The sequence below is a fragment of the Sturnira hondurensis genome, unplaced genomic scaffold (genome assembly GCF_014824575.4).
Source record: "Sturnira hondurensis isolate 20B ecotype Veracruz unplaced genomic scaffold, ASM1482457v3 Scaffold0018484, whole genome shotgun sequence".
Taxonomy (NCBI): domain Eukaryota; kingdom Metazoa; phylum Chordata; class Mammalia; order Chiroptera; family Phyllostomidae; genus Sturnira; species Sturnira hondurensis.
The window spans coordinates 177,411-195,157 of NW_028091115.1; the positions used below are offsets into that span (position 1 = coordinate 177,411).

At 47.2% G+C, this 17,747-nt stretch overlaps 1 protein-coding gene across 5 annotated transcripts in view; it reads left to right on the top strand.

The window, feature by feature from the left end:
• Nucleotides 1-9,276: 9,276 nt before the first annotated feature.
• Nucleotides 9,277-17,747, top strand: part of SEPTIN6 (septin 6) — a 73,066-nt gene continuing 64,595 nt past the window's right edge. For 3 of the 5 annotated variants that reach the window (XM_037069149.1, XM_037069147.1, XM_037069148.1), the window contains exon 1: nucleotides 15,009-15,092. In XM_037069149.1, the coding sequence (XP_036925044.1) occupies nucleotides 15,033-15,092 (60 nt within the window). In that variant the 5' untranslated portion in view covers nucleotides 15,009-15,032. Of the gene's footprint in view, nucleotides 9,549-15,008; nucleotides 15,093-17,747 lie in introns of those variants that run through there. The other 2 variants (XM_037069151.1, XM_037069150.1) reach the window with 2 other exon arrangements.

Genomic DNA, 17,747 nt, shown 5'->3' on the forward strand with positions numbered 1-17,747 from the left:
GTCACGGTGAGAATATTTACACCACAGAAATCAACAGGTGCTGCATAACGCTTTTCTTTTTTCTTCTTGGAAAGCCAGTTGTTAATTTTTTACCAGCACACACCCGCTCTCACTTGGATCCTTCCCAACTACAATAGCACAGTCTTGGCTGGTGTGGCTCCGTGGATTGAGTGCCAGCCTACAAACCAAAGGATCGCTGGTTCGATTCCCAGTCAGGGCACATTCCTGGGTTGTGGCCCAGGCCCCCAGTGTGGGGTGTAACAGAGGAAAACCACACATTGGTGTTTCTCTCCCTCTCTTCCTCCCTAAAAAGAAATAAGTAAAATATTTTAAACAATGAAACATTCTCAAGTCTTCTTTGTCATCTTTTTAAAAAATTTATTTATTCATCTTTAGAGGGGAAGGGAAGGAGAGAAGGAGAGAAATATCAATGTATGGTTGCCTCTCGTGAGTCCCCTGCTGGGAACTGGCCTGCAACCCAGGCATGTGCCCTGACTGGGAATTGAACCGCAATCGTCCAGTTCGCGGTTCGCAGGCCCGCGCTCAATCCACTGAGCTACACCAGCCAGGGCCTTTGTCATCTTTAAAGAAACTCTAACCCCTACATCCTTCTCCAGTTACCATATTATTTCTTTTTTTCTTTCACAGCTATCCTCTTCAACAATTTAATTATACTTGCTGAATCCATTTACTCATTTCCTGATCATCCTTCAACACACTTAAGCCATTATTTTGGCCACCACCACACCCTTCAAACAGCTTTTGCTGAGCTCAATAACTTCTGTAAACCCTAATTCTTTGGACGGTTTTTCCTTACTTTCCTTGACCTCTCGACAACATTCTATTCTGTTTATCATTACCTTCTTGAACTCCTCGTGCCTTGGGCTTCACGATGTTGGTTTTCCTGCAACTGCTCTAGCTTCTCCTTTTCAGTTCCCTTCTTCTTCCCATTTCCCACCTGTAAATATTGGCATATTTCAGGGATTAGTCTTGAGTCCTCCTATCCTCTACTCTCTCCCTAGCTAATTTCACTCATCCCTATGGCTTTAAACATTACCTATACACCAATGACTTTTAGATTTGGCTCACCAGCCCTGGCCTATATCCTCTGAGCTCCAGGTGCCTACTTGACAACTTCCCAATCAATGTCTCAGAAGCATCTCAAGTTCAACAGTTCCCAAACTGGGGCCAAAGACTTTTTTCTTTCCTCAAGCCACAGGTTCTGCAGTGTTCCTCATCTCAATAAAATGCATTACCATGGAAGCCAGAAACTTAGGCCTCAATTTGGCATCACTGTCCTCCTCATCTCTCACATCACCAAATCTGGGTTATCTTTACCTTCTAAGTCTCTCACATATGTTATCTTGTCTCCATCTCCACTTCCAGCATCCTACTTCAAGCTAGTCCATGATCTTTCAGTTGGATTACTGCAATAGCCTCCTAACTAGTTGTTTTGCCTCCCCTTTCTCCCCTTTAATACGTTCTCCACACTCAAGTCATGGGAACTTTTCAAAACATGAGTCTTACCACATCACACTCCTCTCTCTTAAACCCCCCTGTGGCTCCCTATTGCTTAGGAAAAAACCCCACCTTCTGACAATGGCCTAGGGCCCTAAATTATGTGGCTCTATGCCCATGTCTTCACCTTCATTTTATACCACTCCAGTCCCTCTGTACTCCAGCCACACCAGCTTTCTTATTGTTTCCTTTTTTAGAAAAGTTTTTATTTGTTTACGTTTAGAGAGAGGGGGATGGAAAGAAAAAGAGGGGAAGAGAAACAGCAATCTGTGAGAGATACATTAACTGACTGACTCTTGCATGCCCCTAGCTGGGAACCTGGGCTGCAACCCAGGCATGTGCTCTGACTGGGAACTGAACTTGCAACCTTTTGGTTCATGGCCCGGACCTCAATCCATTGAGCCACACCAGCCAGCACCTCTCACTATTTCTTGAACAGAGCCTTCACAATGTTCTTCCTACTTCATCTTCTGTTCCCCTTGGTGACTCCTATTTAATCTTTTTTTAAGTAGTGCCTAAATCTTTATTTTTCATAACCTACATTTTTTCAAATCAGACAGCTTTATACTGAATGACACAAAAGAAAACTTAAATTATCAATTGTTACATATAAGCTTCATTACAGTCCTATCAATCTTCAGATCTCACTTCATACATCACTTCCTCCACGAAGTCTCCTATACTGACATGCTAGACTGAGTCAAATTGTCACCACCACCTGCTGCCATTATAGGGGCTCAGGGCACAGTAAATATCTCCCTAGTTGCTCTTATTGCAGTTCTATTTTTGTATTTATGTGTGTGATTATTTGATTATTGTCTGTCATTCCCACCAAACCATAAGCTCCATGAAGGCAAGGGCCAAGTCTGTTCTTGCTCAGCATTAATCCTCAAACATAGTCTAAGACTTGGCACACAGTAGGTACTCGATATTTGTGGGATTAATAAATCACTCAGGGATCCTTATGTATAGAAAACACATAAAAGTAAGCCAGCTACTATTTGATCCTTTTGTTATGGCTACCAGGAAGCCAAGGATCATATTTAAACCTTAATCACAGCCCTGGCTGGTGTGGTACAGTGGGTTGAGTGTCATCCTGTAGATGGAAGTGGCGCGGGTTCGATTCCTAGTTGGAGCGCATGTCTGGGTTGCAAGCTGGGTCTCCGGCTGGAGATTGATGTTTCTCTGCATGTCGATATTTTCTCCCTCCTGTTTCTTCTCTCTAAAAATAAATAAAATCATTAAATAGTCCTTTAGAAAAGCTTAATCACAGCAATTATGTTAACCCACTAGAAATAGAATTTTTCGAATTCTCTTTTGATCCTGATATTCTATTCCTACTATACTGAACCATAAAATCTGTTTTGGAATAAGATGCTGGGTGAGTGTGTGTATAGATGTGTGTATGTGTGTACACCCTCATGTTCATATGCACGTGTGTATGGAGACAAAGATAAATCAGAATCTAAATGCAGAGTGTGGAGAGATTGATACAAATGAAGACTTTATTTTAATCAATGACTAGTGGTGATGATGGCGAAGCCAGTATCTCACCAAGGTGTCATTACCATATTTTATCTCCCTGTGTCTTATTTCAATCTTTTCACAGGACTTGTGGTTCATCTGTAGAGGATGGCAAGGTAGAGACCTTGTTTCTCTAGATTCTGCAGCAAGTCTATGGGCTGTTAGTTGATGTCCTTCAACTCACAGTACTTAGACTTTTTTAAGCTTACTTTATCTTGTGAAATGTAACACATCCAAAAGAATTCCTAAAGCATAAGAAGACAGCAAAGATCACTAGTTACAAAGCAAACACTCATGTGGCCACCACCCCGTAAAGAAAGAACGTTGGTACTTATTGTCTATCCAGTATGCTGGATACCGCCTTATGGCACACCTGGTATTAACTACTTGACTTTTCATGCATGTATATCTAATCTCCCCACTTAAACAGTAGGGACCTTGAGGATGGAAGCCATGCTTATTTCTTTGTACCTTCCGCAGTGCCTAGTGCCATCCCCTAGGTATAGTTGGTATGCAATGCATTTTACATAATTATACATCTTAGATTAACTCTGTGACTCTGGAAAGACCTCTGAAGACTCATTTTGGCAAATACGAATTGTTTGAGAAAACATAAAGTTGTATCATTTGTCTAAATCGGTGTGTGTAAATCAGGGGATAAGGATAACTAGTGTATCATAATGTGGGCGGTAAGCCAGATCTCCTTTGAGTTTTGGCTCTTGCCCAGCGTATAAAGCTGGCCTAGGATTATCTCAGTAGCCTCCTAACTGGTTTCCTTTCTCTAGTTTGCTCTCATTCAATCGGTTTTTCATGTGATGACTCAAGTCATTTTCGTAAACATGTATCTTGCTGTGTCATGGCACTGTTCAAAAACCATTCATGTATGGGTTCTCAGCTGTGATGCGCCTCAGAACCACCTGGAAAGCTTGTACAAAATTATACTCCTCCCATACAAAAGATTCTGGTTCAGCAGGGCTGAGATGGGGTCGAGGCCTCTGCTTCCATAAGAAGCACTATGGGTGGTTCTCTTGCAGTTGGCTCGTGCACCATGCATTAAGAAACACGGATGCAAAGAATCTTTGTTCCCTAAAGGCTGAAACTTCAGCATCTTTAGCATGGTGCACAAGCTCCTCCTTACTGGTAGCCCCTTTTAATGCTGAATCTGTGTCCTCTATGCCACCCCACTCCCATGCCACTGTCACCATCATTTCTAGCCTGATTAGGTACAACGTTGTTCTGACTCCCAAGTTCTAACTGCTTTTAATTGCTCTCTGTGCCAATCTTTTCCCCAAGCTGGAGCCAAGTGACCTTTCAGAATTGCAAATAGTTCCCATCACTTCCCTGATCAAAGCCTTTCAGTGGTTCCTCACCGTGTAAGGGACAGTTCGTTTCTGCAACTAGTTCAGGTGGGACAGCATCTGGATGTCATGGTGCTCTTTCCGGAATGCCATGAAAGAATTGATTTATTAAATCACGCCATATGAAATAAACCACTTTTCAAAAGGGTACTCTGCTAGTAGAAAATATATCTGCATCATGCGTGTGTGCAATATAAAACCATAGCCACAAGCACAGATGTCTACGAAAAATAAACTGTTGAATTAAGCATGATCAGTACTGGGTATTGTCTGTTTAAAATTCATTTGCTACTCGTTCATTCGTTTTGTTGCTTGCTAGCAGATAAGCAGGAGCATCTGTCAAAGATTTAGGAAAAATTTATGGTTCCATGTTAAAATAGAGAAATTTCTGTCCATTAACTGATTTTTTTTTCACTGTGGGCATCCATCCCATTTGCACTGGGCATGGTTCCAGACGGGGCAGGCATTGTCCCTGGAGAGCACAGCCTGAGAGCCCGGGCTCTAGGACATAAAATCTGAGCTCTGTGGCATGACCAACGAGATCCTTTCAGATCTGACCCCATCTTGTCTTCCATCCTCATTTACAGCCACTGTCCTCCCCGCTACCACTCTCTCTGGCTGGCCAAGACTTGGAATTCCCTGTTTTTTTTTCTTTGTTTTTTGTGATTTTACATGTGGTGGTCTTCTACAATCCCCCATCCACGACTCTCTTGCTGGCCAGATAAACTACCACTCATACTTCAAGACTCAACCCAAATGATTCTTTTTCAAGGTGCCTTCCTTCACCTTCTGGGTTCCTACCTCCCCAAGGCCTTGCACCTGCCTGATTATGTCACTTATCACATAACCGGTTGTTTGTGGAGCTATCTGGCAACTGGCCTGGGAGCTTTGTCAGACCACGGTAGGGGTTCTTGTCACCCATTTTTTTCTTGAGTTCTCTGACACTTAGCACAGTGGCTGATGTGCAGTAGGGACTCGGTGCATATTTGCGAAATAAATGAGTAAAATTGCATCGGAGGCAAAGTTTACCTTGAGAACTCCACAACTCCCCTTGTGGGAGTCTCCCTCTTTTTTGTGCCCCTTCCCCAGCCCCAGGTACTCTGTACCCTCATGCCACCCACTGTGGAAACCCACCAGGGCCATCCATTATTACTACAGCCCAGGCTTCCAACTTTCCCCTTGATATCCTACCAAACCTTACCAGTCCTGTGTCTCATCCCTCTGAGACTATATTTCAGATAAACCAGTATTTCTCAAACCTTAACATAAATTAGAATTCCCTAGAGGACTTGTTCAAACACAGATTGCTGGGTCCTAGTCCTGGAAGTTTTGATTCAGTAGGTTGGTGTGAGGGGGGCTGAGAATTTACACTTGTAATAAATAACATCTCAAGTGATGCCACTGCTGTGGATCCAGAGACCACATTTTGAGAACCACTGGAATAAACAAACGTGAAAGAAAGCAAGGGCAGCAGGTAAGAGCGCACCAAGGAATCCTTGATTCATCTTGACTTAGCCCCTTGAGTGCATTGCAGATTCTATCAGCAATGGTCTGGATTCGGTTAATCCCAGATCATTTTCCTTCTGCTTCACCTTGTCCCCCGCCTCCCACTTTCTGATCTTACTTTTCAGATTGGTCCGAATTTCTTCATTTTAGACCAACTTGACTATCCTTCTCTTTCTCCTTGCATAAAGGCACAGTTTCAGGACAAAGTCTTTTCCTGAGCTCTTCCATTTCATTGTCCTCTTCCCCCTCCCTGCTACCCCCATTCAGCCTTGGTACCTCTTACCCCACGAGTCAGAATGAGCCTCTTAAAGCTTGGCTCCATTCAGGGCTCACTTCCATCTAGCAGGGGTCCCATTTCCCCTCCCTGGGGAGTCTGGTTCCACAAACAACATCAGCATGCTAATGACAGTCACTTGCTGGCTCGGAGAAGTCTGCTGCTTGCTTCGTCTTCCTTAAGGACAGCGAAACATCACATTTACGTGCTTCCTTTTATTTACTCACTCAACAAACTTTCATTGAGCACCTACCAGACAGTGTGTTGGGCCCAAGGGACTCTGGCAGGATACATAGAACATGTACAAATGTTCATGACTGTGCCTAAGGGTCCACAAGGCCTCTATGAAGGGGATCGTTTGGCCCCACTTACCAAGGGGGGACAGACATTGAAGGAAGAAACTGACCACTCGTGGGAGCCCTCCTGTCTGCCCAGCATGGAAAACCAGGAGACACAAACCCAGTGAGTTTCCAAACCTCTCCTGAAATAAGCATTATAATCCACACCTGTCAGTTTTTGTCCCACTGTGTTGAGTGAGATAAGGTATGTGAAGCCCAGAACATAGTGAGCTAAAACCTTTTTACACATACCCCATCCACACTGACATAACACACTGAGACACACAATAACACATACACCAACACACATGAACATGTACATACTGGTGCACATCAACACAGAACACTGGGGTATACACCCTTACATAAATATCGACACACACTGAAAATACACACTGACATACACACCAACACAGACACACCAAAACACACACACACACTGGCTGACATACACAAATATAAACATAGGAGTAAACACATGCTAATACACACACATAGATACATACTGAAACACACAGCAGACAGGCACACCGACTCACACATCAACACCAACCTACACTTCACAGAAACTGGGAGGCCCAGGCCCCAGGAAAGCTTGCAGATGCAGGAAGCAGGTCTGAGAAGGAAGAAAGGTTTGCATAAGACTTGAATTACACACTTGGTTCCAGCCTGAGAGGTCCAGTGTTTGGGAGGAGGAGGAGTTCCCGAGGTTCTGAGGGTCCCTAGGAATAGACGATAAAAGTGGAGCACGCTAGCGGGCCACCAAGGATGGGGGCTAAGGCGCTGGGCTGAAATGTTCGGAGATTTGGTCAGTGCGGAGCGCTAAGGTGGGAGGGTACTACACCTGGAAGCAGACAGGGTTCTCCGGAGCTGAGTGTCCTCACCCCACCTTCCAGCTCCAGGTATCAGCTTTCAGCTCTGGATTTCAAATGCATGCTTCTTGTCCCGCCACCACCCAAACCCCACATCCATAATAGAGGCAATAACCTTGGTCCCTTCCCTGTCTACCACGCCCAGGCTTTTCCAGTGAAGACCTGTCTTCTTCCCAGTCTCCCTCCCATTGTGGAAGCTGCGGGTCAACTCTGACTCCCCACCCTTATCTGGTCTTGGTCCAGCCTTAAAGTGGTTCCTGCTATACAGCCTTGTTGTGTCTCCTCTTTCTTCTGTACTACACCTCTCTAATCCCAACAAGCACACGTCCAAATCTTCTGCCCTCCTGTTCAGGACTCACTTAATTGGTCCCTTCCTGAGTGCCAGGCCCCAAGCTACGCACTGAGGGTGCTTTGTGCGAATTCTTGTTCTCCAGGTGCACATAAGGAATTCCCCGAGACAGGGATAAGAAGGACTATCCTGGCAGGTGGGATCAAGTGGTAGAAAAGAGCTTTATGTGGCCACCCCATTTCTCTGCCTTCCTTCCTTTCCCCAGGTCCAGGACACTCCCTTAGGTTCCTTCTCCCTCTCTCTCACTGGTTCCTGTTTTTCTGCTTTTTCTCCCTTTTGCCTCCCCCTCAGCCCGCACCGCCCCCCTCTCTCCCCGCCTTGGGCAGCTGCTACACCAATTTCCTCGATCCCCCCATCCTGGACACCCTACGGACCTGTTTTTCGCCCTCAGGCCTGCCTCCCCCACGCGGTCCCAGGTGCCACTTTAAGGTCTGGGTCCCCTTTTGAGACCAGGGGGCCTGCCCTTCTGAGGAGTGGAGTGTCCCGCCCTTTCGGGCCTCAGGCCCTACGAATCTGCCAGGGTTCACCAGTCCCAGGGAACTTGCAAGAGGCACTCCGTGGGGAGGAGGGCTGGAGAGGTGCAGAGGTGAGGAAAGCAAAGGAGGGGACACACGGCGCGAGCTGGCCAGGAGGAAAAGGAAATTAGGCAGAACCTCTGCCATAGGAGGCTCTCCCCTCTGTGCACTGCCCGCTGCCTAGTCCAGGGCTCATTGAAGGTTAAGGAACAAACAGGGTGCGGGGCAGAGCTACCGGCGGCAGCTCCCCCTCACTCCCCATTATCCAGCTCCATGGAGCTGAGGGGTCTTCACCCCAAGTCCCTCCTCTGACTTCCCTACGGTTCGGGCTAGAGAGGGGGCGGGTTGGACCGAACCTCAGCTCCCAAACTGATTATCTAGGGCTGGGTGGGGAGAGGAGGGTTAAGTACCCACAGTCGTGGGTCGGCTCTACGAAATTACAGCCCATGGCACCAGAGGTTTAGAAACCCTAGGGCAGAAGGGGTGCTTCGTTTCAGGACTGCTGGCCTCAGACTCTGCATGGCACAGCTCAGTTTTGGGGCCGCAGTGCGGCTCCCCTCACCGCCCCCTTTCTAAACTCCGCCGTGGGGCGGCAGGTGCGGCAGCTGCTCCTTCCCTCACCCCACCCCCCCGCCCCGGCCTTAGCAGCACTCCGGCCCACGGAGGGTGGTGTGGAGCAACGAGACCCCCGCGGCAGGGGCTTGAACCCTAGCTCCCTGATATCTCGGTGGAGATGAGGAGGGGGGTCCAGGGACTGGAGGAGGGAAACTAGGACTGCAGAGCTCAGCCTCCTAGCTGTGCGCGGGAGGGGGAGGGGCGGGGGCTCCCCTCCAGCCTCCGGGGTCTGGGGACTAAGGGATGTGTGGGGAGAGCAGGGGGTGTGACAATTCAGCAGAGGTCGGGACGTACCACGGAGCCCAGTGGCGGGGGGGGGCCAGGACGTGGTCACCAAGGGGAGCCCCCGCCCCTCTTCGCAAAGGCCAGAGACTGAGGTTGTGGGGAGAATTGGAACCCGACTGGCGGGGGGAAGCGGCGCGTTAAATCCATCCCCTTCCCAGATCCCACTTTTGAGGGGGTGGGCGATAGAGGGGAAGTTGGGGTTGGAGCAGTGACGAGGGGGGCTCCTCCCTTGCACCTCCCCCCACCGGACTTGGTCGCGCCCGAAGTGTAACACTTTCTCTTTGTCGGAGGAGCTCCACTGTTTCCTGTGCTGGAGCTCCCTGTTGCGGCGGCGCCCGTGGCAGCCCTGGCGGACGCAGGAGCGATGGCAGCGACCGACATAGCTCGCCAGGTGGTGAGTACAGGGCTCAGGTGCCAGCACCCGCTCCAGGGGCCTGCGCCGGGCGGAGGAGACCTTGCCTCTGCCACAGCCACCACAAAAAGGGCGGTGGGCAACATTCAGGAGCCAAGGCGCAGTGGGACTCCTGCTCCCGGGATCAGCGGCTCACTCCCGCAGCATGTCCCCGAGAACCGCAGGGGAGGCGGGCGGTTGGGGGGCTTGGCCAAGGCTGTGGGCCGGCGGCTGAACTTGAACTGCCCAAGCTCTGCAGTAAGTGCCGACGCTTCCCTCGTTGCAGCAGCGTTCCCGCCGCTGGGGCGTTGCCGAATGAATGGCCGTACGAGTCACCAAGCCCTCCGAGTCTGAGGCACCCTGGTCTGGCTTCCTAGACCGCCGGGCCGCGCCCCTTAGTGCAGCTGCCCGTTGCGACCCGGCTCCCTTAGAAAGAAGGGCGCGGGGCTAGGGTTAGCCGGAGGCAGAAGGCCATGAGTGGTGAGGGGGACGGAGAGGTAACTGGCGGGGGGAGGGGTTCTCCATATGCATTACATATGTGACTGCGTCTGTGAATGTGTGGCTCTGTGTGCGTCTGAGTGCACGCGCGCGCACTCGTGCCTCCTGAGCGGGCGCCGCCGCCTGGCTGCTGTCTGACCCTAGATGAGTCTGCCAGTTTCTGAGTGTGCTCACCTCCAGGGTGTGTGCAGACGGCCTCTCCGCTTGTGCTGCGTACCTCTGGGTCCCATTTGTGCGTCCATGTGGGGTGCAGTGCACTGGTCTGTAGGTGCTTGGCTACGTATTTTGGCAGGTTTCTGAGCACCTGACCAGTGTTGTGCGCGCCTCTGGGGGTCTGTAATGGTGAGCGTTCATTGTACCTGGGTTTGTGTGCCAAAACTTGTGGAGCTGGCTTCTTTCTGTGGGGACTCAGGAAAATAATTGTGAGGTTTGCAAAAGTGGTGCCCGTCTCTCTTTTCGTTGGCGATAGACTCTGGGGAAAAAAATCTTCATTTAAAGAACTGAAGTTTTCCAGCCTGAAATGAACAGAGAAATAATGTTGAAGTGACCTGAGGCTCCGCGTTTGTTATTTTAGACAAGAAGTTTGGTTGCAAAGGGAAGGGATGATTCCATTTGGGGAAACAACCAAGCCTTTCTATTTATCTGTGGGTTTCTGGAATTTTCAAAAGCCCACAATTACTAGCACCCAGAGGCCAGGAAGGAGAGTGAAGGAGAGGTAGGTCAAATCCCATGACACCAAATACTACTTGATGAAAATCTCAACACACACACACACACACACACACACACACACACATTTTAAAACCTTGTGGTTTGCTTATTAAGGGAAATGGTGTGTGCAGTGCAATTCCAGTGCAAAAAAAAAAGTAGCCTCTGGGTATTTGTTATAATTGAAATTGATTTGTTTTCAAAATTTGAATCTAGAATCCAAGTATTTTCTCTACAAGATACATATGAATTTATTCCGCCCTCTTGTCCCTGTTGGGAAGGGCAGATGATTTCTTTGGAATCTCCCTGCAACTCCTGCAGATCGCAGCACTTCAGCTATTCACCATGTGGAAGGACTCAGTAGGTAGGATGCACTGGCATAATGGAATTTGAGAGAATTCTCTTCTCCCCAAGATTGGCACTAATACTTATTACTTTAGAGTTTTGAGGGTTTCCAGAGTGCTTTTCTCCTCATTGCCCACATTTTAGAGATGGCATGGCTTAAGTAGAAGAATTCCTCTCCTGGATTACACTTCCCCATCCTTCGTGACCAAAAAGGATGCCAATGATTTTTCTGGTCAGCTAATTAATTTGCATTGACTTGTCTGCTGGATTAGGATTGCAGGGCAGATGTTGCAAAGGGAAACCTTCTAGAAGGTTGTGTTTCACCTCAGAACAACTCTGGCAACCCGGAGATCCCCTTTGTTCTGCAGATTGGTGCAGGGTGGGGGGGGGATGGGGGTTGGCTAGGGCCACCTGGTTTGCTTTGCCTGGTTCTAGTTTGCTCTGGCCGGCCTTGCCACACTGTAGGATGAAGAACAATAATTGCAAGCCAGATTCTGAAGCTCAAAGAGCAGCCTGAGCACTTGAGACCTTGTTATCGTGATAAATGGGTTTCTGGGAAAACTGACGTCACTCTCCATGTCCCCCTCCCCCAGCCAGTGAAGCTGTTGTTTAATGTGTCATTTGTCTCTCTGCCGTTCTTTGTGTCTGCAAGAAGTTGTAATTCACCAGGGAAAGATGGAATTAACTCAGGAGACCTTGGACATCTGCTTGCAGCTTCTTTCTTCCAGGGAACATGTATCCAGAGGTTGGGAAGAGAACATTGGAGAATAAACCTAAGTGTGCCTAGCTTAAAAGTTCTGTTTAGTGAGCTTTGAGACATGGTGTCATGCAAGTAGTGCTGGTGTGTGTGTGTGTGTGTGTGTGTGTCCTTTTCAGAGTCAGTTGTGGGTCACTCTGGCTAGACTAAAACAGGCCCTAGAGATGTTGGGTAGGGCCCTTATTTGGGTATGCATGCAATTTGCAAGTTCAGTTTTCCTCTGCATAATACAATCCCATCCCATTTGAATGAACACTACAAGGATTCTGCATGACAAAAGAATTCCTCTATTGTGACCACAAGTGTTTATTTGATTGACTGCTAAGTGCCTAGCATGATGGCTGGCCCTGGTCAACTCTACAAAAAGTAGTAGCCATCATTCCTGGCTTTTAAGCTTACAGTCTAGTTGGGAAGACAAATTGTGGACACAATAATCACAGAACTACAGCAGGTTCTTTGGATGTTTGCACCTCCAACCCCTGTTTGTGAGGTGGCTTGGCTGCTAGTAATGTATACATACTGTGAAGGGAGACATGACTTGGCCAAGGTAACCTGGCCAGGCACAGTGTAAGGTCCCAGAGGCTGCATTCTTGGCTCTTGCAATAACCTGTTTCTTTTCTTTTCTTTCTTTCTTTTTTGCAATAAGCTGCTTCAGTGTTACATTTTGAATTATGGACTGTAAGTGCTGGCTCATAGAAAGACCCTTGAGTCCTGGCTGGTGTGTGGCTTAGTAGATTGAGCACTGGCCTGGTAACCAAAGGGCCACAGATTTGATTCCCAGTCAGGGCACATGCCTGGGCTGCAGACCAGGTCCCCAGCAGGGGGCATGTGAGAAGCAACCACACATTGATGTGTCTCTCCCTCTCTTTCTCCCTCCCTTCCCCTCTGTCTACAAATAAGTAAAATCTGTAAGAAAAAGAAGCAATGATGCTTTCTTCCAGTAGCTTTTCTCCCTAATGAAGAGCTTTTCTCCCTAATGAAGAGCTTACAGGGCCTAAGTTTGCCCTCCCTAGGGTTGGCCTGGGGGCGACTGTGTTAGGGCAACTGCCTAACAAACGGCTGTGCTCTGGGCCTGCTGTCCTTAATTTGCCTTGAAGCTCCCTGCCTTGGCCATTTCCACTATCTCACAGTAAAAGTAATATTTTATCTTAAACAGGGAGAACAAACCCCAATATTCACCCATACCTATACTGGGGATATAGCACTGAAGAATTTACGTGGCTCCAAATATTCCAACCTCGTGAATCTAAGTTAGGTGTATACGGATGACCATTGTACTATTTCCCAACTCTTCTGTGTGTTTGAGGCTTCAAAAAAAAGTTGAAGAGGAAATTACAATGCACACCCCCATGGCCCCTTCCCTCCGGGAGTTTACATTCTGGTAGGAGACGCAGACACCAATAGCTATATAATTACCTTGTGGTAAGTGCTGCACAGGAGACCTAGTGCCTGCTATGCAAATTTATTATGAGAAGACCTAATCCGGCAGTGGATGGAGGTGGTGTGTGAGGAGACAGGCTTCCTGAGGGCTTCAACTAGGGAAAGGGTAGGTGTGAAGATGGGTGAGATCTCACTTCTGCTACTGGGCCGGGAACATTTCCTTTGTTAATTCACACACATTTATTTTCATTCATTTCTTCAATGCGTGTTTATTGGGCAGTGAGTCTGCCAGGCCCTATGCCAGGTGCTGGGGATCTAGTGTGGTCAAGGCAAATAGGATGCTGCCCTCTTACAGCTTCCTGACGAGAGGCAGAAATAAGCCGCTTCCTTTCCCTATCCTAAATCCCAGAAATATATGTTAGTGATGTTCTTATTCCATTTCTTATTCCATAACTGCATTACAGCTGAGTGTAATTTGTCTGTATAGTATAATGAGATTTTGATCTGCAGTCACGTGCATAGCATTTACTTTGTGGAGTCTCTGCTGTAAATTTTCTATTAATTGCTGGCTTTGTTACTCAGCATGGCCCCTCCCTTTGTGTGCTGAAGGGAGTGAACCAGGTGTATTAGCGGGTTCACTAACAAATCTAATTAGATGGCTAATTCCCCTGGAAAAAGGTATTCCAGAGTGAAACAGGACTGATTTCTGGACTTTGCGTGGGCTCCTGGACTGTCAGAGTTGGGGTTTTGTGTCAACGTGAACAATCGAGAAGGGCTTCTGTTACGTGAACATTAAAACCACATTCAAGAAAGAAAGAGGGAGAAAAGAAAACGGGTACCATGGATAAGTGTAACATGCTTCTTCCAACGATCTCAAAATGCTTCCATCTGTATGATTTCATTTCCCCCAACAGCTTCCTGGACAAGTATTATTGCCTTCTTTAAAGTGAATTGGTCCAAAGTGTTATTGCTGGTCAGTGGATAAAACAACAACACACCTACCAGATGACACAGATTCATTTAAAAAAAACACTTGTCTTTTCATGGTTCTGAGAAATAAAATTCTGCCATGTCCTCTCTTCTTCCTCTTTCACTGTACCGCCCCCTCATGACACACTCATGGGGGTCAGAGGAGAATACACTTGAGTGCTTCGAAGACTCTTGATGTTAAAAACATTCTCAACTTAAATCCAGATAGCAGTCGTGAGTTTTTCTTTCTTTTTTTTTTTCTCCATATTGCTTTAAATAAAATTCCTGGAGCCACCAGCCATGTAATGATGGATTATTTTAAGTAACAACTGGAAGGGGGCAGAATAAATTAGAAACACAGACCCTTCGTCTTCGGTTTGGCAGGAGGAGGCTTCTGCTGCTGCGGTGTGGGATTTGAAGCCGTGGGTTTCTCTGTTTCTTGCACAGAGGAAGGAGGCCACATGTTCAGGAGGGTTAGACATAATGTTATCCTCTCCTTCAGTGTCTTCTCATTAGAAGCAGCCATCTGCTGAATTATGCAGTGTGCTCTTAGCTGGCCCCGGAGTTGGGTCATCCGTTCCACTCAAAGGTGACTGGGGAACAGATTTGCAGGTCTTCTCAGGGACAGGACGCAGGGCTCAGGTTTTTGCTGCCACGGCCCTCTGTGACCCCTAATGAAGGCCCTGGGGTAACGGGCAGAACTCTGCTTTCAGCCTTTGATGAAGTGTGAGGCAGCCTTGGGTTTCCTTTCACAGCAGAGGCCCCTAGCTCTGAGCACTGGCGCAGAGGCAGGAACTAGGTTTTTTCAGATCCCCTTTAAATGAGACCAGATGGAGGCAGAGGCAAATTCAGGCTCCCCAGAGGACAGTTGGGCATTCTTCCAGAGGCCTGTGAGTAAACTTTTTTTTTTTTAACAGATTGGAGATTACAATGTCCAGATACACCTAGAAAACTCTGTTTAAATAGCCTAGCTTGAAGGGAACCTATCTGGCTTTTGTGGGAATGTTGACCCACTCTGAGCAGGGGGTCGCCCCTAGACTGAGGTGGAGGTGATTTTGCTTGAGAATTTGGCTTGTTGGGTTAGGTAGCCCTGTGGTTCTTGAGCAGAGCTAGGCTATTGGCCAGGCTCAGGCTTCGGTCGGAGTCAGAAGAGAGGGAAATGGGCGAGAGAATGCAGAATAAGGGGAAAAACCCCTCCATGATACCCCCTGTGGCAGTTGCCTTCGGTGGGCCATTAGCCGCCTTGGTGAGCCCATAGGCTTCCAGGTCATGTTCCATGGCCCTTTTCCCTCCAACTAAGCATCAAGCTGTAAATCCAAAGTCCCGGGATTTTAACAGCATAAAAAGCGGTATCTCCCAGTTGAAGCAGCTTTTCCAGTCTGCTTGACAGGTCCCTGGATCCTGGCACCACTCCGACACTAAATCACTCTGACTCGGGACAAGCCATTTCCTGTCTTTGAGTCTCTGTTTCCCCTTTTGTAAAACGAGCGGGTTGGACTAGGTGATCTTTAAGGGTGTTACCAGTTCAAATATTGTACGGTTCTTATGTTTCCTGGTTTTCCAGCCTAATTTTGTTTAGTTCTTTGCCTGCTTCTGCTTCTGAATGAGGTGGCAGAATGCTACTCCACCCCTTCCTTGCTTAGACTCCTTGAGTTGGGTGGGGAGAGAGTTGGAGAGAAGGCAAATCTGGGCTTTTAGCTTACCAGGGTCTGTAAGTGGTAAGTGGAGTGGTAAGTGGACTGGAAACAACCCTTCAGACATTGTCAGTTCCTGTAGGTGTATTATTTATTTTTAGAGAGAGGGGAAGGAGAAAGAGAAACATCAATGTGTGGTTGCCTCTCACGTCCCCCCTGGGGATGTGCCCTGACTGGGAATCGAACCAGCAACCCTTTGATTCAGAGGCCTGCGCTCAATCCACTGAGCCACACCATCCAGGGCTGCCTTTGTCTTCTTATAAAAAGGTACAAGAGAGCTGAAGTTTTGCAGGTTGAGTCCCATTTTAAATGCATAAGGAGAGCTGGCTATTTAATGGAATCCTGCTGTGAATCCTTTAATAGAATGAAAAGCTACTCTGGAATTGATCTGGTGAGTTAAAACCTAGAGTTTCATCTACTGGATTTGCCAAAAATGGGCGTTCTGCCTGTATGGTGAGGGGATAGTCTTCTTTGTGCATCACCAGGGTACCCTAAGCTGCTCCCCCACCGAACCACATTTCTGAGGCCCCTAAAGGGTTGCCGCCAGCTTTTGCAGGCTTTATTTCTCTTTGGCAAAGCTCCCAAATTGCTCTCTTCCAGTCCAGGGCATTGCTACTACTGTCCGTTTCCTCTTTGCCTGGCTTAATCAGCCCAAGGGAAATCCTGACATTTGATGTGTGAGGCACACTGGGGTTCTTTTTTTTTCACCTCTGGGAACTTATCAGTGTTTTCATGGCTCTTATGGCTGATTATAATGGTGGCCTCCGCGGCCTTGACAGCAGTGGAGGCAGCAGATAGGGCTGTCACCCACCTCCATGTTTTAAGACTTTTTGGCACATATTTCAGGATATGTGATTTTACTTATTATAAATATGCACATAAATATTTTTTTGCACATAAATATTTATAATAAGTTATGCTGTATGATAATGTTATGTATAATAATAATGTTATAGCAAGGATAATAGTAGGGTTTTATTATACTATTAGTAAAATAAATATTTTAATATTACAGTAACGCTGCCTGAAAGCTGAATACTCACCTGAATTTTCTGATTATTTGTATTTAAAGCGCCTTTTTTGTTGTCGCTGAAGATGTTGCTGCAATGCCTGAGGCCACTTTTCCACCTAAAAAAGAATCATCATAGAACTTTTTTACAAAACGTTTGTATTTGAATTATAAAAGTAAAATATAGCCCTGGCTGGAGTTACTCAGTGGATTGAGTGCCAGCCTGCAAATGGCCAGGGGTGGGGGTGGGGGTGGGGGTGGGGTGCAGGTGGTGGGAGCCGGGAGCTGGGGAGCCGGGAGCTGGGGAGCCGGGAGCTGGGGAGCCGGTGTTGGCAGCTTGCTACCCAGTCAGGGCACAAGCCTGGGTTGCAGGCCAGGTCCCCAGTGGGGGGGCGGGTGTGAGAAGCAACCACACATTGACATTTTTCTCCCTCTCTTCCTCCCTCCCCTCTCTCAAAAAATAAATAAATAAAGCCCTTTAAAAATAAAAGTAAAATAATGCTTACTGTAGGAAATTTAAAAACACAGAAAAGCAACAACACTTACAGCTCCTCCACCCAATGTAGCCATTGTCACCATCTTATTAAGGTCTTTTACATTTTTTTAAGGTCTTTTACATTTTTAAAAATGCATGTATACTTTTCCTTCATGATTGGAATGATCCTGTATATACTCCCCTGAAGTATATACAGGTTCTGCCACCCAACAGTGTTTGGTCATTATTTTCCCATATTGTTAAATATTCTTAGAAAATATTTTTATCAATGGCTTAATATTCCACTGTGTGTCATTGAATTATTCATTGATTTTTGATCATTCTGAATATTTTCAGGGTCTATCAG